The 24,240-nt window shown below is 45.2% G+C and overlaps 1 protein-coding gene across 1 annotated transcript; it reads left to right on the top strand.

Moving 5' to 3' along the window:
* The first annotated feature begins 1,918 nt into the window (after positions 1-1,918).
* Positions 1,919-22,158, top strand: LOC132388660 (zinc finger protein 850-like). The gene is made up of 2 exons (XM_059961037.1): positions 1,919-6,531; positions 20,948-22,158. The coding sequence occupies exons 1-2, from the start codon at positions 4,843-4,845 to the stop codon at positions 21,560-21,562; spliced, it is 2,304 nt and encodes a 767-aa protein (XP_059817020.1). The 5' UTR covers positions 1,919-4,842; the 3' UTR covers positions 21,563-22,158.
* The last annotated feature ends 2,082 nt before the right edge of the window (positions 22,159-24,240 follow it).

The following is a 24,240-nucleotide window of genomic DNA, read 5'->3' as shown; positions in this document are numbered from 1 at the left end:
ATCCCATACATTAATATTGCAAGATGTTATTTGAACTGGCACACACACTAAGTGTGTTGATGCAAAACTTAATTACTTAGATAACAGAGTTTGGTTTTAATTATAGATGGGTGGACTGTCCAGTCCTTATCAGTTATTCCCTTTGCAAGGCCCTGACTTAATTACAAACAGATGTTCATTCCTGTCCCTATCAGTGAGTCCTCCTCCAAGGATACTCACAACAAGGATACAATGTATAATCTTATCAGCTCTCAATGTGTCTCTCTGCAAGCCACAGAGAACGGGTAATGAGTCTGTCTTAGCTAAACGCTGAAGACGGAGTTCACCAGTTCAAAATTCCTATTCATTCCAAATTATTCTTTTACCCAGAGGTTACACAGGTTCAAAATGAATTTTTTATATACCCTTAATTCGTCAGGAGGGTTCAGGGGAAATCTTTATGCCCAATATAGAAACTGGTGTTACCTGTGTGTATTGTGGCAATGCAAGAGGTGCTGGAGAATTTGTAAGTGGGAAGAAGTGGAGTAATATTTGCAAATCTGACTTTTTAAAGCATAATTTAGCAAGCAAACCACATATGGGCAATATGCAAAAGCTTTGGTGAGAAAATCCTTCATTACCCGTTACAGGCCTACTACATAGGTTGTGTGAGAGTGCAGATGAACTCGATCAAACCCAGGGGAGATCAAAGTACTTATCAACAGTGATTTGCTAGCTGTGAAAACAATTACCTCTCTGTATAAAATTTACTGTGCACATGTCACCGAGTTAAAAATAGTGCACAGTACAGGATTTGAGTGCACAGTGGTCATTACAAATTAGAGGGGACATTGGTGGGAAGGTGGTGAGACCTCCAGTGTCCCTGATGTCCTCACCTACAAGATGTGCACCCTGTACGTTAAGGAGATGGAACCTGAAATGGATAAATTCCGGATCATCTGGGAGTTGGAGAGGGTGATAGATATGACATGAAGAGAGGTGAGTTACACCCAAGGAGCAGGACACAGGAAACTGGGAGAGAGTCAGGAAGGGGAATGAGGTTAAATAGCCATTGCGGAGAACTCTTGTGCCCATCAAACACAACAAAAGGTAGACCACTTTAGAAACTGGTGGTGAAGGGGATTACCTGACAGTCAAAGGGGTGATAGGGGATTCATTAGTTAGGGGAACAGAACAAGAGGGGACTGATATCCAAGTGGTAAGGCATGCTAGTGCTAGTGAGGGTGAAGCGGGTGATGTGGTTAAAATAAGCTGTAAGGGGAATGGGAGCCAGAATGACCAAACAGATAATGGAGAGGGTGAATTGAATTGAATTGACTTTATTAGATACATACTTCATAAACATGAGGAGTAGAAATCTTTATGTTATGTCTCCATCTAAATGTGCAATGTGCAATTTATGGTAATTTATGATAGATCGTTTGTACACAGGACAGTCAATATAACATCGAAATGCAATTGTATCAGCATGAATTAATCAGTCTGATGACCTGGTGGAGCCTGTTGCTCCTTTTGCTGTGGTACCATTTCCTGGATGGTGGCAGCAGGAACAGATTGTGGTTTTGGTGAATTTGGTCCCTGATTTCCTTTGGGCCCTTTTTATACACCTGTCTGTGTAAATGTACTGAATAGTGGAAAGTTCACCACTACGGATGTGCTGGGCTGTCCGCAACACTCTCTGAGGTTTCCTGCAATTAAGGAAAGTACAGTTCCCATATCAGGCAGAGATGCAGCCAGTCAGGGTGCTCTCAATTGTTTCCCTGTAGAAAGTCCTCAGAATTTTGGTCCCCATCTCCAACTTCTTCAACTATCTGTGGTGACAGAGGTACTGCTGTGCTCTTTTCATAACACAGCCGGTATGCACAGACAATGTAAGGTGCTTTGTGATGTTTATGCCGAGGAACTTAAAGCTGTTCACCTTCTTAACCCCAGATCCATTGATGTCAACAGGGGTTATCCTGTCTCCATTCTTCCTGTCGTCCACAATCAGCTCCTTTGTTTTTGTGACAATGATGGAGGGTTTGTTTCCTTGACACCAGTCAGATGTTCAGATCATAGATAGATTCAGCAGTTAGATGGTTGAGCCTGGTGCAATGAATGTGCTGAGCTGTGTATATCACAATGCAAGAAGCATCGTAGGAAAGCCAGATGAGCTCAGGACAGGGAATTATGATATTGTAACCAATATTGGGACTTGGTTGCAGCCAACAGTCTCAGGGATTTAGAGGAACAAATTTGTAGAGAGATTGCAGACCATGCCAATAAACAAAAAGGTTGATTCAGTAAGTGATTTTAACTTTCCACATATTGACTGGGACTCCTAAACTGTAAAGGACTAGATGAGGTAGAGTTTGTCATATGTGCCCTTAATCAATACGTAGAATTCCTGATGTAGAAGTGTGCAATAAGCTGTTAGGAAATGATCAGGGCTGGTGACAGAAATTAGTGATCATAATGCCATGAGATTCAAAGTAAATATGGAAAAAGAGAGGTCTGGACCACGGGATGAGATTCTAAAATGGAGAAAGGTCAATTTTGATGGTATCAGAAAGGATCAGACAAGTGTGGTTTGGGACAGGTTGTTTCCTGGCAAAGGAGTACCTGTAAGTGGGAGGTCTTCAGATGTGAATTTTTGAGGATGCAGAGTTTGTATGTGCCTGCCAAAATGAAAGTTGAAAGGTAACTGGTCCAGGGAACCTTGGTTTTGAAGAGAAATTGAAGCCTCGTATATATTATTCCACTAAATGCCTCAGACTGTTGGGTGCTACCGAGACCCATTAATGACTACAAGTCATAATTCCACGCACTGAGCTCATCTGAATTTTTTTGTTGTCTTTTGGTTTCTCAAAGCTTCCGAATATTTGTTCTTTTGTTTGCCCTCTCTTTGACATTTATGTTGGCTCTGGCTTCTCATTTTAGCCACAGTTCTGTCCTCCTGTCTTTCTGATGCTTCCACTTCTGTGGAATCACTCAGGTCCCAAATTGCTCCAGAAACTCCAGCCACTGCTGCTCAATTGTCACTCCTACCCTTTCCCTTCCAAACAAGTTTGGCCAGCTTCTCTGCCATATAAACATGGAGAAGTTCAGTAAAGAAACAGGCTATTTGTCCCATCTAGTCAATGCCAAAAAAGCATTTAAACTTGCAGTGCGATCTGGACCAGCTGGCAAAATGGTTTGAGAAATGGAAAAAGGAATTTAATGCAGACAAGTGTGAGTTGTTGCACTTTGGTCTGACCTACCGAGGGAGGTCTTTCACAGTGACTGGTCGGGCACGGAGGAGTGTTGTAGAAGAAAGGGACCTGTTGTAGAAGAAAGTCCTTAATTCACTGAAAGTGGTATCACAGTTAGATAGAGATGGAAGGGAAGATTTTAGCCCAATGGCCTTCATGAACAAAAGTACTGACAACAATAGATGAATGTTATGTTGACTTGTAGAAAACATTGGTGAGGCCTAATTTGGAGTACTGAGTACAGTTTTGGTCACCAACCTACAGGAAAGATGTAAGGACTTTGAAAGAGTTCAGAGAAAATTCACAAGGATGTTGCCAGGTCTGGAGTACTTGGGTTATAAGGAAAGATTGAACAGGTCAGGACTTTATTCCTTGGACTGTAGGAGATTGAGGGGAGATTTGATTGTGATAGAGGGGCATAGATAGTGTAAATGCAAGCTGGCTTTTACCACTGAGATGGGGTGGGAGTACAACCAGAGGCCATGGGTTAAGGGTGAAAGGTGAAATGTTAAGGGGAATATGAGGGGAAACTTCTTCACACAGACAGTCATCGGGGTGTGGAATGAGCAGCCAGCTCAAGTGGTGCATGCGAGCTCAATTTCAACATTTCAGAGGTTCATGTAGGTACCTGGATGGTAGGGGTATGGGAGTGGGCAGTTTAAATAGTTTAGCACAGACTAGATGGCCCAAAGGGCCTGTTTCTGTGTTGTAATTTTCTACAAGAATGTGAAATATTACAAAAATTCACTCTGTCTTTTTAACAGTTGTGCGGACCAACCACTCACCTCAACAGGAATTTTTAATATGGCATTAAAACTGTGGCACTTTACGTTAATAATACATAAAAGAAAATCCTAGATGCACATCAAGAAAGACTAATTGCATGAGACTGGTTTTGTTACTGTGGGGCCAGGCACCCATGCAGCTCAGCAGGAACAGGGAATAATACCAATGGAGAGAGTCTAACTCCACCAAGGTACAAATTGGAGATGACAGAAATGCCCCATTCTTATAGAAACAGGAAGAGCATCAAAGAATTGATGGTCATTCCAGATACCAGCACTCTGCCCAGTCAGGAGATGATTTCTCTGTCCAACTTGGGTAGAACCTCACTGAAACAGTGCGATACCAGGTCAAACCTTGGTAACTGAAGTAATCTCATCTGAAATGTTGTCCTACACCCATTGATGGATTTTGTAAATCTTTTTACAGGTTAAAAACAAGAAGGAATTTGTCTCCAGGAAGTTCAAACACGGCACACCAGTTTTGTTGTCTCTGTCTAGATATTTAAGGAGCAAGGGATTCAATCGACCATCCTTCCTGCTCAACTGTGGGGAGGGATTTATTCGGTCATTTGACCAACTGGCAACCCGTCATTTTACACAGGAGAAAGGCTGTTCACCCGTTCAGACAGTGGGAATGGATTCAGTCGGTTATCACAATTGAAGGTACATCAGTAATTTCACACTGGGCAAGGCCATTCACCTGTTCTGTGTGTGAGAAGGCGTTCAGTCGGTCTTCCCACCTGTGGACACACCAGTCAGTTCACACTGGGCAGAGGCTGGTCATCTGCTGAACATCTGGGAAAGGATTCACTCTGTCATCTGACCTAATGGCTCACCAGCGTGTTCACATTGGGGAGAAGCCATTCACCTGCCCAGTCTGTGGGAAGGGATTCACTCAGCCATCCACCCTACAGAGTCACCAGCGAGTTCACACTGGAGAGAGGCCTTTCACCTGTGCAGAATGTGGGAAGGGATTCACTAAGTCATCCACCTTACTGGTACATCAGCGAGTTCACACTGGGGAGAAGCCATTCAGCTGCTCAGTCTGTGGGAAGAGATTCACTCAGTCATCCCACCTACAGAGTCATCAGCGAGTTTACACCGGGGAGGGGCCGTTCACCTGCTCAGAATGTGGGAAGAGATTCACTTATTCATCCACCCTACAGAGTCATCAGCGAGTTCACACTGGGGAGAAGCCGTTCACCTGCTCAGAATGTGGGAAGAGATTCACTTATTCATCCACCCTACAGAGTCATCAGCGAGTTCACACTGGGGAAAAGCCGTTCACCTGCTCAGTCTGTGGGAAGGGATTCACTCAGTCAACCCACTTACAGAGACACCAGCGAGTTCACACTGGGGAGAAGCCGTTTACCTGCTCAGAATGTGGGAAAAGATTCACTGATTCATCCGCACTACAGAAGCATCAGCGATTTCACACTGGGGAGAAACCGTTCACCTGCTCAGAATGTGGGAAGAGATTCACTGATTCATCCACCCTACGGAAGCATCAGCGAGTTCACACTGGGGAGAAGCCGTTTACCTGCTCAGAATGTGGGAAGAGATTCACTCAGTTATTCAATCTACAGAGACATCATCGAGTTCACACTGGGGAGAAGCCTTTCACATGCTCAGTCTGTGGGAAGAGATTCACTGATCTATCCACCCTACTGAGGCATCAGCGAGTTCACACTGGAGAGAGGCCGTTCACCTGCTCAGAGTGTGGGAAGGGATTCACTCGGTCATCCCACCTACTGGCACACCAGCAAGTTCACATTGGGGAGAAGCCGTTCACCTGCTCAGTCTGTGGGAAGGGATTTACTCAGTCATCCAATCTACAGAGACATCATCGAGTTCATACTGGGGAGAAGCCGTTCATCTGCACAGTCTGTGGGAAGCGATTCACTGATCCATCCACCCTACTGAGTCATCAGCGAGTTCACACTGGGGAGAAGCCGTTCATCTGCTCAGAATGTGGGAAGAGATTCACTGATTCATCCACCCTACGGAATCATCAGCGAGTTCACACTGGGGAGAAGCCATTCACCTGCTCAGTCTGTGGGAAGGGATTCACTCAGTCATCCCACCTACAGAGACACCAGCGAGTTCACACTGGGGAGAAGCCGTTCACCTGCTCAGAATGTGGGAAGAGATTCACTGATTCATCCGCCCTACTTTGTCATCAGCGAGTTCACACTGGGAAGAAGCCGTTCACCTGCTCAGAATGTGGGAAGAGATTCACTGATACATCCACCCTACGGAAGCATCAGCGAATTCACACTGGGGAGAAGCCGTTTAACTGTTCAGAATGTGGGAAGAGATTCACTCAGTTATCCAATCTACAGAGACATCATCGAGTTCACACTGGGGAGAAGCCGTTCACGTGCTCAGTCTGTGGGAAGAGATTCACTGATCTATCCACCCTACTGAGTTATCAGCGAGTTCACACTGGAGAGAGGCCGTTCACCTGCTCAGAGTGTGGGAAGGGATTCACTCAGTCATCCCAACTACTGGAACACGTCAATTCATAGTGGGGAGTGGCCGTTGTTATGAATCCCTAGGTTTCGTTTGCTGTGGACTGTCATTTTAAGAGAGAGAAATTAAGAAGTCTGACTTGCAGCTTGTTTACATCGCTCGCAGCTTGTTTCGTTTTAACCGAGGACACAGACACTCAGAGTCAGACGGAGACGGATGAAAAATGAAAGGATTGAAACCAGGGAAATAGTGGCCAAAGGTCACTGTTTAGAACATTCCTATGCCCACAAGGGTGGGTTAATTATCCATTCGCCGTACATCGAATGTGTGGTTGTCACCTCATTTAACCCATAGGAGTGGATCTGATTTGGGATATCCTGTTTAGACCACTTATGTGTTAACCCTTGCCTGTGTGTGATGTGGTCATTCATTTGAAGATGATACCCCTCATGACAAGTCACATTCGGTGATAATTCGTATGTAGATTTGTAAAGATGATGGATAAAATCTACAGCAACTGTTCTCTCATTTTAACACTGTGGAACCTGCAGAACAGACAGACAGACAGACGTACTTTATTGATCCTGAGGAAAATTGGGTTTCGTTACAGCCGCACCATCCAAGGTAGTGTAGAAATATAGCAATATGAAACCATCAATAATTAAATAATAATAAGTTAATCTTTGCAAGTGGAAATAAGTCCAGGACCAGCATATTGGCTCAGGGTGTCTGACACTCCGAGGGAAGATTTGAAAAGTTTGATGGCCACAGGCAGGAATGCCTTCCTGTGATGCTCAGTGTTACATCTCGGTGGAATGAGTCTCTGGCTGAATGTATTCCTGTGCCTAACCAGTACTTTATGGAGCGGATGGGAGTCATTGTCTAAGATGGCATGCAACTTGGACAGCATTCTCTTTTCTGACATCACTGTCAGAGTGTCCAGTTCCACCCCCACAACATCACTGCCCTTACGAATGAGTTTGTTGATTCTGTTGGTGTCTGCTACCCTCAACCTTCTTTCCCAGCACACAACAGCAAACATGATAGCACTGGTCACCACAGCCTCGTAGAACATCCTCACCATCGTCCGGCAGATGTCAAAGGACCTCAGTCTCCTCAGGAAATAGAGATGGCTCTGACCCTTCTTGTTAACAGCCTGAGTGTTCTCTGAGCAGTCCAGTTTATTGTCAATTCGTATCCGCAGATATTTTTAATCCTCCACCATGCCCACACTGATGCCTTGGATGGAAACAGGGGTCACCGGTGCCTTAGCCCTCCTCAGGTCCACCACCAGCTCCTTAGTCTTTTTCACATTAAGCTGCAGATGATTCTGCTCGTACCATCTGACAAAGATTTCCACCATAGCTCTGCACGCAGCCTCATCTCCCTTGCTGTTCGACATAACTGCCTTCTCTTGACATTTACCCTAAATTACAAATATCTCTCCCATCACCTATTTTGTGGATAAACTGAACTTTCATACTTTACAATCTCAGGACTCCAAGCCTTGTTTCCCCTGAGCTCAATAGTTTGGGAGTTAAATTTACACACATATATACACATAACACTGTTAATTTTCGTTTAACTTGCTTAAGTTACTATATTATAAGTGGATACTAATAAGCATTGTGGTTTTCACATCAAAAACAGACTCCAGTAGTAGTCTGTTGCTGCTGGTTCGTTTCTGAAGCGTTACGGTTCTCCTGCATCTGGGTTATGATCAAATTTGAGGATTGATTAATTATCAATTTCATTGGGGAAAACTCTTTTGATTTATTTCTGTTTGGGAAATTTGCAGCAATGGATGTTGATCGATGTCAGGAAGCGCCAACCTCTGAGGCATTAGAGGACGCCAGAAGGGTTGAGTTGTTGAGTATTGCTGAAAGGTTAAAACTTGTTAAGGTGAAATTGACAATGAGGAGGGCACAGATGCAGAGGGTGATAGCTGAACATTATGTATCTGAGGGTGTGTTTAAAGTGGAGGAGTTGGAGGTGTTTCCTGGAAGTGAACCTCGTGAGCTTGAGCTCCAGTACAAGTGAGAAAAATTAAAGATTGAGGCTGCGGAAAGGCAGAGGCAGTTTGAGGCTAGAGAGGCAGAAAAACAGACAGAAAATTGTCTCATAAAGTGTGATAAAGGGAAAGGCTTAGCATGCCTATACTGCTTTGCCAGTTGATGAAGCAGCTGATTTTTTTTATACTGCACCAATCATCGCCACTGGGCTATAAACGTGCAGGAGCAGTGTGTGGTTCAGTGCTTTGCTCAAAAACACTCACACTGCCTCGGCTGAGGCTCGAAAACATGACCTTCAGATCACTAGTTCAACACCCTAACCAGCTGGCCACGCACCACACATTATGACCTAGTGAAGCAGGCTGTGCTCAAAGCTTATGAGTTGGTCCCAGAAGCATAAAGGCAAAAGTTTAGAAATTTGAAGAAACCTGTGAACCAGACTTATATGAAATTTGCTTATGAGTAATTTGTGTGTATTGCCCGCTGGTGCACATATAAAAATGTAAATGATGATTTTAACAGCTTGAACGAGTTGGTTTTAACTGAAGAATTCAATAAGAGTGTCCCTGATGACATAAAGACATATTTAGATGGAAATGCTGCTGCCACTATGCAGGAGTCTGCTAGATTAGCAGATCAGTTTGCTTCAACTCATAAGCGTATGGTTACCCTGAATAAGAGTTTCGAAAAGAGTAGCAGGGATGACCAGGGTAAACCAGAAATTAATGCTGGGATTTGTCACACTTGTCAAGTTTTGGCTAAACCTCATCAGGTCACCCCAGTGGCCCCACTGTGGTCTATACCTGCATTCTGTGAACCCTTTTCTAAAGTTATAGAGAATTATGTTGGCCCATTGCCAAAGACTAAAGCTGGCCATCAGTATCTGCTAACTATTATGTGTACTGCGTCCAGATTCCCAGAGACAATACTGCTCAGAAATATTAAAGATAAAACTGTGTCGAAGGCTCTTACTGAGTTTTTTTTTACTTTATTTGATTTGCCTCAAGAAATCCAGTCTGATCAAGGAAGTAATTTTACATCTGGGTTATTCCAGCAGGTAGTTTATGAACTGGGAGCAAAACAAATTACATCGTCTACATACCATCCGGAATCACAAGTGGATTTAGAAAGATTTCACTCTACCCACAAAACAATGATTAAGACATACTGTGTTGAAAATGGAAACGACTAGGATGAAGGAATACATTTGCTTTTGTTCGCAGTAAGAGAGTCGGTTCGGGAATCATTGGGCTTTACTCCATTTGAACTCGTATTTGGACGCAGAGTGAGGTGACCTTTGACCTTGTAAAAGGAGCGGTGGATTGATGGGGATGTACATGTTAACTTGTTAGACTATGTTTTAAATTTCAAAAAATAAACTACACCAATTCTGTGGTCTAGCGAGACAAAACTTAAAGATTTCTCAAAACAAAATGAAGTGTTGGTTTGATAAGCAGGGTTGTGAAAGAAAATACCAGGTGTGAGATAAGGTGCTTGCCTTATGTTGACGAATCCACTTCAGGTGAAATTCAATAGACCGTATGAAATAGTCTCTCAATTTAATGATGTGAATTATGTTATTACAACACACAACCTACGTAAACTAACACACCTGGCACACATAAATATGATAAAGCCTTGTTTTGACAATCAGGCACCATCTGTGAGTGTTGTTGTCAAAACATATGAATCTGGTAACACTGAGCTTGAAACAATTGACTCGTCTGAGACTTTTCACAAGCCAAACGTGGTCCCAGTTAGGCTAATGAACTCCGTTGTTCCAGAAAATATTGATAACAAGTTGGCTCATCTGCAGCCAAAGCAACAACAGCTGAAGGAATTAATTCTGAAGTTTAAAGATTTCTTTTGCGATGTTCGCAAGCAAACCACGGTCTCATTACATGATGCAGATATTGGTCAAGCCAAACCGATTAAACAACACCCATATCGCATGAACGTAGAGAATGTAAATTGGCTGAGCAATTGTTGTAAGCGTGGAAACAGATTCAGTAGGTCTCAGGGGCACAGATTATGGGAAGGTAAATGAAGTAACAAAAACAGATGCCTATCCTATCGCTAGGATAGATGATTGCATCGATAAAGTTGGAATAGCTAATTTCTTACAAAGATTGATCTGTTGACAGGGTATTGGTGTGTTCCATTGACGGACAGACATAGAGAAATTTCTGCCTTTGCGACACCAGCTAGGTTGTATGAATACAATGTTTTGCTTTTTGGAAAGAAAAATGCTCCAGGAACATCCCAGAGAATGATTAATTTTGAAATTCGAGGGTTAGAACACACAGATGCCTATATTGATGACTTAGTCACAGGGAGTGACACTTGGGAAGAGCATATCTCTGATTGGTAAGAAGGCTCTTAGAAGGTTTCTGGGAATGGATGGATATTATCGTAAGTTCTGTAAGAACTTTGCTGCTCTCGCTCTTCCTCTGACTAATCTCCTGAAGAAGGGTGAAAAGTTTGTTTGGACTGAACCTTGTCAGGGGCATTTGATCGATTGAAAGATATTATTTGAGTTTAGGCCAATCAATGTAGTATTCTCAGCAAATTTAATTAGCAGATTGGAGCTGTGGGTGGCAACACAAGTCATGGGTGCACAGAGAGTAAAGGAGAGGGCCAAAGTGACAACCCTGTGGGGTATGTGTGCTGAGGGTCAGAGAGACAGAGGAGATGAAGCCCACTCTTACCACCTGCTGGTGATCTGACAGGAAGTCCAGGATCCAGCTACACAAGGCAGGGTGAAGGCCGAGGTCTCTGAGCTCCTTGTCGATACTTCATGCCTTTGTATGGCTACTGCTCTGCCCATGACTGCAAGGAACTGCAGAGAACTTTGGAGAGCAGAGAACATCAGAGAAACAAGCCTCCACTCCATGGACTCTCCCTACACTTCCCCTCCCTCGGAAAAGCAGGCCATGTACACAAAGAACCTCATTACCTGTACATTCTTCCTGCAAACCCGCTCCCCAATCGGGGAAGAGATACAAAAGCCTTAAAGTGCGTAACACCAGGCTGAAGGATGGCTTCCTATCTGCAGTTATAAGCCAAATGAATGATAAAATGGACTCGGCCTCACAATGTAACTCGACGTGACCCTGCACCATATGTCTATCTGCACTGCACTTTCTCTGCAGCCATAATACTTTGTTACAGTTATTTTTTTTGTTGTCTATGAGCTCAATGTACTGTTGTAATGTATCGATCTGTGTGGATGGTACATCAGGCAAGATTTTCACTGTAGCTCAGTACGTGATGATAATAAACAAATACACCACTTTAATTGTGTGGAAATATTAGACAGACTGAGCTTCTGCTCCGGAACCACAGAAGGAAACTGACCAGTTGTCATTTCTGTGGAAAGCAAATATATGGAAAATGCTTCAATCTCACATTACGATCTACAGTAACTGGGATCAGGTGACCGGCGGTGGGTCTCCCATATCAATATCAGAATCAAGTTTAATAGCACCGGCATATGCCAAGAAATTCGTTGTCTCTGCGGTAGCAGTAGAAACTAATTAACAAAAGATCTTAACAATTGTGACAAAGTAAGTATATATATATATATATATATATATATATAGTACAAAAATATATAAAAAAAATGTAATAAGCTATTCTAATTGTGTAAATGTAATAATCTAATTTAATTGTGTGGAGCTATTTGATCCGGATCTCACTGCGTTCTCTGAAAGGGACAAAGGTGAAGCTGCATGTACACGTCGAGCAGTGACCCGCAAATGCTGCAGATCTGCAGAAAAACGTGAACAGGAAACGGGATCAGGTGACGGGTGGAGGGTCTCCCTCCTGAACTGGTGACTCTGCTCCTCGGCCCTAACATGCTGCCCGACCCATCCGCCGCATTCCCCACATTATTCCATATTTACACCAGATACATGTCTACTTTTCCACACCATATCTACCCCGATCCCTTTCCCTCCACCCCCAGGTCACAGAGTCACTGGCTCGATTCCCATCCCCTTTTTCAGAGACTGGGATCACTGGTTCAACCGGTAATGATGTTCTGCATTTCAATGTGTTCACCTCTCAGTCCTCGATTCTCTAAATGACATTTAGAGTTACCACATTTGATCTTTCTTCAGGTTATGACCCCACCTCTCCAGGGATCAGTCAAGTGGATCTTCATTGCACTCTCTATAACAAATACTCTCTAACCTCATTGTTTATGGAATTAATTTCCATCTTCTGCAGCTCCGTGTTGCCCCAACCATTGAGCTCCCACCCCTGTCACTATTTTCACCTTCCACCTCCCCCCTCACCTGAATCCACCTCTCACTCCCCAGCTCATGCCCCATCCCTACCCCTCACCTCTTTTCTCTATTTCCCCTCCACTCTCAGTCCAGAGGGAGGGTCTCGGCCCGAAATGTTTACGGTCCATCTCCCTCCACAGATGCTGTCCGACCCACTGAGTTCCTCCGGCAGTTTGCTGTTTGGTCTGTATAACCCGTGTTAATATGGGGAGCGGGATTTTACACCATATTGCAGGGTTAGAGTTAATGGACTTTTCGGTGAGACGACAACATTAATCAGGGGTTTCATCACTGAATCCAGTGTTGTGGGATGTAAAGTCCCCTGTTATGTGTACGGCTGTGCCGTGTTGTTGGTGGAGTGGGCAGCGTGGTGTTTGTCTCGATTCGGGTCACAACACCAGAATTGCCAGCGGGATCCACACACAGTGTATTAGTCAACAGAAAACCTCTCGTCCCTGCAGTCTTTGTCTCCTGGTAAACTCAACACCCTGACAGTGTGGACCATAGATACCCCTTCCTCTCAGAGTCAGGGGATCATTCAGACAGCTGATCGCTGAGAGGAATTATATTTATTGGTCATTAAAGTTCGCCCAGATTCGTTTGGACGGATTTGATGTGGAGTTCGGGGTGTCACAGTGACAGGGCCGGACGGCCGAACTCTTTCCGTTGTCCAAACATCCTTCCAGGTGAGGCGACAATTCACCTGTGAATCTTCCGGGGTCGCCGGTTGTGTCCGCTGCTCCCGATGCGGCCGCCTCGACACTGGTGACACCGGCTCCTCCGCAGTTGTGTCGGGTAGGAACGTTTTTAACGGGTGTCGATATTTTTCTTCCCTTTTGTGCGGGGGGGAGGGGTGGGTTTTGGGGGTTGATGATTGGGATGCCGTCCTTTTGATGCGGGGGGGTGGGGAGGGAGTTTCATTTTTTTTTCTCTGAACGACTAACGTTTTCTTTGTTTCGTGGTTCTCGGAAAAGGAAAAAAACTCAGTGTTATTTATGAATTCCTGCTTTGATAATAAATTAATCTTTCAACCATCCACTCCGAGCGGGACTTCCCGGTGTCCAAACATTTCAATTCCGATTCCCATTCCCGTTCCGACGTGTCATCCCATCCCTTGCCAAGATGAGGCCACCCTCAGGGTGCGGGATCAGCAACTTGTATTCCGTCTGGGTGCCCCCACCCACCCTGATGGCATGGATATCGATTTCCCCTTCCGGTGAACAAATTTACCTCACACCCCTCCGTCCCACTCCCTCTCATCCCCTCTGTCTTTGTACGTCCTCTCACCTGCTTATCACTTCACTCTGGGTCCACTGCTCCATCCCTTTCGCAATATATTGAAGTGTACCTGTGAGTGTCGATACACAAAATATCCTCACACGTCTGGTGTTACATGGTTCGACCTTTATACATCCAGTTTAGTGTTTAAATATATAAAAAGTTAAAGAAGCTTGAATCTTTACATAAATTATTATCGCAACTATACGTATATAAAACATTGTATTTTGGAAGTGACAAATGTTAACGGGAGGAGAGCAACCATTTAGGAGGTTTGGAAATGCATTTCATCTCGTTCATTTCCTCACTAAATTACTCTTTTTTCCTATCAACGCAAAGAGAAAAAGAGCCTCTTTTCAATCAACTACAGTTGGTGGAGCGAGGCCAAGGAGTTAATCAGCTACTAATGATATGAAATGACGTAAAACTAGCTTGTAGCCTAGAATTTTTTTTCCATTTGGCTTCCAAAACAAAATTAAATTTATCCAGGTGTTGAAGGGGATTTTGAATGATTAGCTTGTGTATCTGATCAAAATCAGGAAGAAGATGAGCGAGCACTGAATTTTTCTTTCATTATTTTCCACTCTTAAACATAGGTTTCGATGTTCATTCCGTGCTTATTATAGCTCCTTCCTGGAATCCAATGGTACCCATTGGAAAGAGCGGAAAAATGCTCGCATTTGTGTACAGGTATTTTCCAGCTTCATGGACAACGGGTCGAGCGAGAAGGAATTTCACAAATACCTAAATTAAAAACAGTCACAGCTCCAGGATTTCACCAAAAACGATCAAATATCCTAATGTTATTAGTGGTATTTTTCCCCACCAGCCAACACCCCTACTTCCCAACCCCCGCTTCTGTAAATTTCCCTCTATTTAATATCCGGGGTTGTTAAATTCCCCGCTTGTTTATTTTGACTGTTTTACAGAGGTGTCGGAGCGGCTCTCCGGTGAGCTCTGGTAGCACTGCACCCCTGAATGTATGAGACAGTACAGTGTTAAATGTAAAACCCTGAACAGTGTCGATGATCAGAGGGATCTTAGACTCCAAGTTCATCGCTCCCTGAAAGAGACAGCACAGATTGATCGGGTGGTTAAGAAGCAAATGGCATGGTTGTCTTTATTAGTTGAAGCACTGAGTTCAAAAGTCGGGAAGTTGTGTTGCAGCTTTGTTAAACTATTTAGACCACATCTGGAGTGTTTCATGCAGTTCTGGTCGCCCCCATTCTCGGAAGGATGTCGGGGCTTTGGAGAGGGTGCAGAACAGTTTTACCAGGATACTGACTGGATTAGAGGGCATGAGCTATAACAAGAGGCTGGACAAACTTGTGTTGTTTTCTCCAAAGCGGCGCAGGCTGGGGTGAGACTGGATGGACTTTTATCAGATTACGAGAGGAATAGATAGAGTGGACAGAGGGTATGTTTTTTCCTGGGGGTTTGAAATATCTGACACAGTTAAGGTGAGAGGAGATGTGAGGGGCGTCTGTTTATTTCCACTGAGTGCTGGGAAGCTGGAGTCTACGTCTGGGGTGTTAGACCCCACCGGTCACGTGATCCCATTTGCCCCTCCCATTTAACCATAGATGTAACGATCTCTTTGTGCATGTTCACAATCTCCAGGTGGGTGGTCATGCATCCTCCATGTTGTGTTGGGGAAATCTGATGTTGGCCACTGAGTCCCGTTAACTTCCCCCGAACTCGCCTCGTTTCCTGAGGCTCCTCACATTTGTCCTGGAGCCTTATGGCTGTTGTGTCTTCTGCCGGACTGGGGTGGGTCCCAGATTGTGGGGATCTTTGATTTTACTGCCTGCTTTACCGAGGGACTGGGAAGTCTAGGGGGGAGGATGGTTTCTGTGATGTGCTGATCTGGATCCAAAGGTCTCAGCTGTTCCTCACAGTCACGGGCGGAGCAGTTACCATGCAAAGCGTGAAGTGTCCGGATGGGAAACTCTCTATGGTGTGTAGATAAAAATTTGGTGAGGGCCACAGTATATCTGGCAAAGGTCTTGTTATTTTTGCTAATTCTGTCATTTTATAATCTTTTGGACAATAGTATGTACTATTCATTCAGTACCTATGTGTTGCTGGAGGACCATCAGTGATCGTCCTTGATCCCTTCTCCCACCTGGTTCCATCTGTTCATCTTGTTCAACCTCTGTCCAGTCTCCTCACACCCCCCAACCCCGCTTCAGTGATGTACACCAACCATCTGGGTCATCCTCAGTCCGCCTTGTATCCCACCTCCTCAATGTTATATATCAGCAAACTTTCTTCCAACCCTTGTCTTCATTGTGAAGTGTTCTTTTGTACCTTTGGCCTCGCTGAGTCATTTCCAGAATCGGTTATTGTTAGCTGGAATGCCGGAGGGTCATCAGGTCCCAGTTCTGTTGTGCATTGGTGTGGAGGTGCTAGTTTATGAACAGTGACGGGCAGACACACTGCAGCAAAGAGTACTGGGAGAGTTGGTGTTTCGGCTCTAATCCTGTGATCGGCATTCCAGGCAAATGGAACTGTTGGTGTTTTGGCTTTGACTTTGGTTTGAGCTTCTACAGATCGGGCTGGATGATCGTCCTGCAATGAAGCAGAAATTTCGGGCAGCTGGACATTGGTTGTGGGGAAATCCCGGATTGCACTACCCAGTGTGAGATGTGGGGACAATGTGTGAGACTCTCAGGGTCGGTGAGTGGCAGATTCAGCTGTGTGATTGTGAGGTTTGGTCCTGGGATGTAACAGATTTTGATCCAGGTAAAATCGACCCAGCAATCGAGCTGTTTGGGCTTGTGAGGTGTTGAGTGAGTATTGCTAACAAGGTTTACATAAGTAATCCCAGGAATGATCGGTGGAGCATTTGAAGGGTTTGGACCTGTGCTCAATGGAGTTCAGAGGGATGGAGAGTCTGCGATCTGACAGCACTGTCTCAGAATAAAGATGCTTCTCCTTAAAACTGAGATGAGAAAATTTTTTTGGCTAAAAGGTGTCTGATCTGTGGAATTTGTTGCCACAGAGGTTGATTGAGGCTGCCGTTTGAGTATATTTATGACAGAGATTAATATACTCATGATTGCTAAGTAGCTTCACCTAATTCTGTTCCTGTGTCTTATGTCTTACCATGATTGAATGATGGCTCCTTCTTATCCCATATCATTCTTTGATATGTGAGGGGCAATAAAATATTGTTCACTGAGATCGTTAAATCTGCCTTCAGTGTTTAAATCTCAGTGAGTTTTGTTCTTAGTAACATTACGCAGAAATGTTTAGTTCTCCTTTTCATTATTAACGTGCTCCATTGTCTCTCTGGTTAAAGTTAGACCTGTGGTGAGAGATTTACTTGAAGAAAAACCCCAACTGGAGGCAAACCACGACTGTAAGAGGAGGGAACAACAACAAGTGAACCAGCCCGAGGATTGAGAGCATCAACTGGAGAGAAACCAATCTGACTCGGAGATTCCGGTGATTCAGTCAGGAGAAAGTCTGGTGAGTCTCATTTACTCAAACACTGGTCCTTTAGACATTACATACCTGTACAAAGGAAGGTAGGAAATAGTTGGAGTGAGCCTGAATGTGCCCAGAAGAACCAGTTATGCCTCTGTCAGACCCAGTTCCAATCACTCCAGGTCTGGTAATGTGCTTCCAGCAGCCCGGCCCTTTGAAACCACTCCCATTCCCTCACAGTGGTCACTCAGTTCAAGGTCTTGCATCCTCTGATGTACCTTTTGGTCAGTTCTGAGTGGGGAGAGAGAAAGAGAGGGGAGTGTTTATACTGACTCTCTTTCAAAAACAGTATTTGTTTGAACTTGCTGCAAACTCTCTCCCCATACCCTGTACTTTCTCAACCAAATTATTGACATAGATGACAAGTAGCAATGGGCGTAACCCCAGGGAACGTCACTAAGCACAGGACTCGAGTCTAAGAAACAGTCTCTCACCATCACCCTCTGATTCCTACCACCCAGCCATTCCCAGACCCTGGGGCTCTGTAACAAACTCAATGTTAACAGGAAGATTAGTCCGTGATTAAGATGATGAGAGAATTGTGGACTCCTGAAAGGACATGCGAGCTGAGCTGTCTGATTCATTGGACCAGATCCACCTTCGTTGACAACGTAATTTACCCCTTGTCCATCCACCCAAGTCATGTTACTTCCGATAACCCACAGTACCCCGATCACCCTCCGCACACCCACACCCTTCTGACCATTCACCCCACACCGACACATAGACAGGCCCCCTTCACCCACGTCCACCCTCCCAGCTTGGGGAACCACAACAAACTGATCCCGTGATCCCGACACAGTGCAAAACTAAAACCAGGGATGCAAGACTGGCGAGCCTGGAGCCTCCAGCTGTCCGGCTTGGTCCCGGCCCTTTCCCACTGTACCCGGCCCTGGATTTACACAAACCTGAGATTAACCCCTTCCTCACCGCCACCTGAACAGGAGAAACACCCGCATCAGCTAGGGTTGAGCTGCAGTTGGTCCCCGTATGTGTAAAAACTCCCCGCTGTCGGATATGGAGACCAGAATCGTACCCGGTAAAACCATATAACAATTACAGCACGGAAACAAGCCATCTCGGCCCTTCTAGTCCATGCCGAACGCTTACTCTCACCTCATTCCACTTACCTGCACTCACCCCATAACCCTCCATTCCTTTCCTGTACATATACCTATACAATTTTTTTTTAAATGACAAAATCGAACCTGTCTCTACCACTTCCACTGGAAGCTCGTTCCACACAGTTACCACTCTCTGAGTAAAGAAGTTACCCCTCGTGTTGCCCCCTAATCTTTTGCCCCTTAACTCTCAACTCATGTCCTCTTATTTGAATCTCCCCTACTCTCAATGGAAAAAACCTGTCCACGTCAACTCTGTCTATCCCCTCATAATTTTAAATACCTCTATCAAGTCCCCCCACAACCTTCTACGCTCCAAATAATGAAGACCTAACTTGTTCAATCTTTCTCTGTAACTTGGGTGCTGAAACCCAGGTAACATTCTGGTAAATCTCCTCTGTACTCTATTGACATCTTTCCTATAATTTCATGACCAGAACTGTATACAAAACTCCAAAATCTGGCCTCGCTAATGCCTTCTACAATTTTAACATCACATCCCAACTCCAATACTCAATGCTCTGATTTATAAAGGCCAGCATACCAAAAGCTTTCTTCACCACATGAGATTCCACCTTCAGGGAAATATGCACCATTATTCCTAGATTTCCTCACACTGTCTACAAGCTTTCTCTATTTGTGAACTAACCACTTCTCTCCTAGTCTCTTCAATTTGATTCCCACCCCCCAACCATTCTAGTTTAAAGTCTCCCAGTAGCCTTCACAGATCTCCCGCCAGGATATTGATCCCCCTAGGTTTCAAGTGTAACCCATCATTTTTGTACAGATTACTCCTGCCCCAAAAGAGGTCCCAATGATCAAGAAACTTGAATCCCTGCCCCCTGCTCCAATCTTTCAGCCACACATTTATCCTCCACCTCATTCCATTACTACTGTCACTGCCGCGTGGCACAGTCAGTAATCCCGAGATTACTCCAGCCCTCCCTTCTTGCTCCCTCTCTCCCTCACTCTCAATTCCCCCTCACCCCTTCCTTGTCATCACAAGGATGTTGCCAGGTCTGGAGGACTTGTGTTATAAGGAGAGATTGAACAGGCCAGGACTTTATTCCTTGGAATGTGGAAGATTGAGGGGAGATTTGATGGAGGTATACTACAATTATGAGGGTTAGAGATAGGGTAAAAGCAAGCTGGCTTTCTCCACTGAGATGGGGTGTGACTATAATCAGAGGCTATGGGTTAAGGGTGAAAGGTGAAACGTTCAGGGGAACATGAGGGGAAACTTCTGCCGGGTGAGTTTCCAAAGAGATCACCAGCTCGTAACCCAGCACGGATGGAAAGCGTGCAGGGGAGCCGGCTAGATTCAAACTCGGGACCTTTCGTCCTGAAGTCTGGCACTGATGCCACTACGCCACCAGCCAGGTCAGGAGATATTGACATGGCATTGAAACTATGGCACTGTATATTAACATTACATAAAGGAAAACCCTAGCTACACGCCAACAAATGCTATTTAAGTGAGAGGGTTTCTGTTACTGTGGGGACAGACACCCTTTCAGCTCAGTGGGAAGAGGGACTAATTCAAATGGACAGAGTCAAACACAGCCAAGTCACAGATTGGAGATGGCATAAGTGCCCCATTCTTATAGAGCATCAGAGGGTTTGAGGGTCGTCCCAGATACCAGTACTGTGCCCAGTTAGAAGGTGATTTCGCTTTCCAATGTGGTGAACTTCACTGTAACAGTGTGATGTCGGATCACACTTTGGCAACTCAAGTGATCTCATCTCAAATGTTGTCCTTCACCCACTGATGGATTTTTAACTCTTTTCACAGGTTAAAATCGACAAGGAATTTGTCTATGGGAATTCAAACACAACACACCAGTTGTGCTGTCTCTGTCTAGATATTTAAGGAGCAAGTGATTCAATCCGCCATCCTTCCTGCTCTGACTGTGGGGAGGGATTCACTCGGTCATCTGACCAACTGGCACGTCCGTCACTTTACACAGGGGAGAGACCGTTCACCTGCTCAGACTGTGGGAATGGATTCACTCAGTCACCTCAACTGAAACTACATACTGGGCAAGGCCATTCATCTATTCTGTGTGCGGGAAGGGGTTCAGTCGGTCTTCCCACCTGTGGACACAGCAGGCAGTTCACACTGGGCAGAGGCTGGTCATCTGTTGAATTTGTGGGGAAGGATTCACTCAGTCATCTGGCCTAATGGCTCTCCAGGGAGTTCACACCGGGCAGCGGCTGTTCGCCTGCTCAGACTGTGGGAAGGGATTCACTTGCTCATCTAAACTGAAGGTACATCAGCGTGTTCACACTGGTGAGAGGCCGTTCACCTGCTCAGACTGTGGGAAGGGATTCACTTGCTCATCCACACTAAAGGCACACCAGCGAGTACACACAGGGGTGTGGCCATTCACCTGCTCTGAATGTGGGAAGGGATTCAGTCAGTCATCTGATCTACAAAAACACCAGCGAGTTCACACTGGGGAGAGGCCGTTCATCTGCTCGGACTGTGGGAAGGGATTCAGTCATTCATCCACCCTACACAGTCACCAACGATTTCACACTGGGGAGAGGCCATTCACCTGCTCAGAATGTGGGAAAGGATTCAGTCATTCATCCACCTTACAGAGACACCAGCGAGTTCACACTGGGGAGAAGCCATTCACCTGCTCAGAATGTGGGAGGGGATTCACTCAGTCATCTGATCTACAAAACCACAAGCGAGTTCACACTGGGGAGCGGCCATTCACCTGCTCAGTCTGTGGGAAGGGATTCACACAGTCGTCCAAACTATTGGCACACCAGTCAGTTCACACTGGGGAGCGGCCGTTCACCTGCTCAGACTGTGGGAAAGGATTCACGCTGTCATCTAATCTACTGAGGCACCAGCGAGTTCACACTGGGTAGAGGCCGATCACCTGCTCAGTCTTTGGCAAGAGATTCTCTCGGCCATCTCCACCAAATGTGCATGATTGTCAAGTCAAACTTGAGTTTCAGGAAAGTATCAAGGAAGAGCAAGAATTCACTCGCAGAGAGGACGGAACCTTCTGCCTGAGGGCGGTTTCTGCCCAGAACATTTGGGCGGACCCCGCAGCGTCACAGTGGCAGTCCGAGAGCAGCGTCACATCCCGCGGTAAAATGCCGAACTTTAAATAATTGTTGAGACTGTTTCAGGGAGAGGAGCACGGCTGTCACTGCGTTTGGGTGAACTCCGCCATCGGGATCATCGCACACAGGCACTTCTTGAAAACGGCGCAAGGCTTAAGAAGAGCTCGCGGACCTTCAAAAGGGTTCACCCAGTTTGGGATCATAACGATCCAGTAGAGAAACGGAGGTGCAGGTCCGAAATGTCTCCGAAGTTCGACAGGCAGCCAGTTTTTCACCTGATCCTAATGCTAATGCTACTGCCACTGCCTTATGACTTATGACTATCCTTGACTAGACTAATGACTGACTTACCGCTGGTTATTTATGACTACTGACTAATAATTATTAACTGCCACGCTTGCGAAAATAAAAATAAAAAAGGAAAAAGAAGGAAAGCTGTTTGGTCATTGAGTGGAATCCAGTTAAAACCTTCGGGTAGGCGTATTCAGTCCCTTTCAGGTGGGGAAGCTGCACATGGGAGCAAGAACTCCGACTTGACAGTGAAAAACTGGTTGACAACACTGTTTGACCAGGAAACAGAAATCTGGGAGCTTTGAGCAGGAACAGCAAGAGCAATAACCTGGAGTCCTGAAAAAGGAAGGAAATCAAGTTCAGATAAAACAACATCAAAGCATCATTAAAAGTTGTACTCTCACCTGTGAAGCGGTACAACATCCTTGAAAGTAATTTTGATTCGGATTTCCAGTATCATTCTTTAATTTTTCATACATCGATAAAACTTCCAGGTAGAGCTTAGTTAGTTGGAGAGAGAAAAAAATAAACACATAGCTTTTTTCCCGTGGCTCCGGAAGTTGATTAATTTTCAGCGTACATTGATGATCAATATAAATATATGTTCCTGCAGTGAGATTTGCTTTACTCAGCAACCGGACGGAAGTTGTGGCCACAGAGAAACAGAGAACAGAGGGAAACAGAGGGAAAGAAACAGACTGTGACGGGGCCTCGGGATGTGAACAAGGGTAAAGCCGGAGATATGCGTGGACAACGAGGGAGCAGGTCGAAGATGGAGATGGAGTTGAAAAAGAAGGAAAATAATGCACACAGGCTATATTTCAGCCCGATCACGTCTCCCTCACGGTGAAACTCACTAGTCTGCAATGAGATTAAATTCTGTTCAGAACGAGACCGGACGTGCGGACAGAGAGAAATAGGGAACAGAGGAAACAGATTTTCACGGGACCCAGAATGTGAATGGAGATAAAGAGGCAGATAGGAAAGGACAAAGCGGAGCAGTTCGGAGATGGAAAAAGAGTTGGAAAAGTAAAGAAACACACTTATATACACACACACACACACACACACACACACACACACACACACACACACACACACACACACGCGCGCGCACACACACACACACACACACACACACACACACACACACACACACACACACACACACACACACACACACACACACACACACACACACGACTCCGCTATGTTTCAGTCTGATCACGTTCCCCTCACCGGCGTGGGGGAAGGAGTGAGCGAGGACGACGTGAGAGGTATTGGGAGTAAAACACCGTGAGCGTCACTGAAAAGGCTGAATCAGAAACAACGGAGAGAATGGAGAAAAGGGAAAGGATTCTTCCGAACTGGACCAACCCAGAGTAAAACGCTGTCATATGTAACGGAGATTATTAAAATAAAACCGGCGGGGCCTGACTATAAACCCTCCATCGGGGTGAATTACAGCTGAGGTGACCGCTACATATTACACATTTGATGAAGGACACATTTCACCCGTACGGGGTAAACAGTTAGTGAAATATATCATCACAAAACGCATGCGTATTTCAGAGCGCTCAGTTGTTACCCGTGGTTCCACATATCGGCAAGTGGATAGATTTTGGAGGAAACATGGTGTTTGACTGAAATCTCCGGCAGAAACCAACAAGTCGCTCTATGATTTAAGGAATTTGGTTAACAGTTTCAGCGGGTATTTCACCGCGTTCTTCAGCTCCTCTCTGAACTTGCTCTGTGTCACGGCGTAAATACATGTGTTGGTGCAGGAGCTGAGGATCTGCAGCATCGTCGCCGTGGATTCTGCGATATAAATCGGATCCGTGTCCGAGTAACGAGTGATGTTTGCAATCAGTACGTAGATGTCAAAAACCAGCAGAGTTAACCACAGAAATATGAAACTACCGGTTATACTGAATAGTAAAACCACCGATTTCCTTCGGTTCTCCGTCTCCAGGTCCTTCTCATTCTTCCCGTTGCTGCGGCCCCGGAGCCCCATCCGGACTTTATTTGCGGACAAAATCCGTCTGACTGTCAGAGCATTGAACAATAAAATCAGAACAAACGGGAGACAAGGCATGAAAACGCGATGTATCATGCGAAGTGCGGCCCACGAGGGAGACGTATAGAAACTCTCTTTGGTCACACAGCCATCGAAAACTCCATCAATT

The sequence above is a fragment of the Hypanus sabinus genome, unplaced genomic scaffold (genome assembly GCF_030144855.1).
Source record: "Hypanus sabinus isolate sHypSab1 unplaced genomic scaffold, sHypSab1.hap1 scaffold_375, whole genome shotgun sequence".
Lineage (NCBI taxonomy): Eukaryota > Metazoa > Chordata > Chondrichthyes > Myliobatiformes > Dasyatidae > Hypanus > Hypanus sabinus.
The sequence above is the reverse complement of the archived record's forward strand: the minus strand, read 5'-3'. Positions and strand labels throughout refer to the sequence as shown.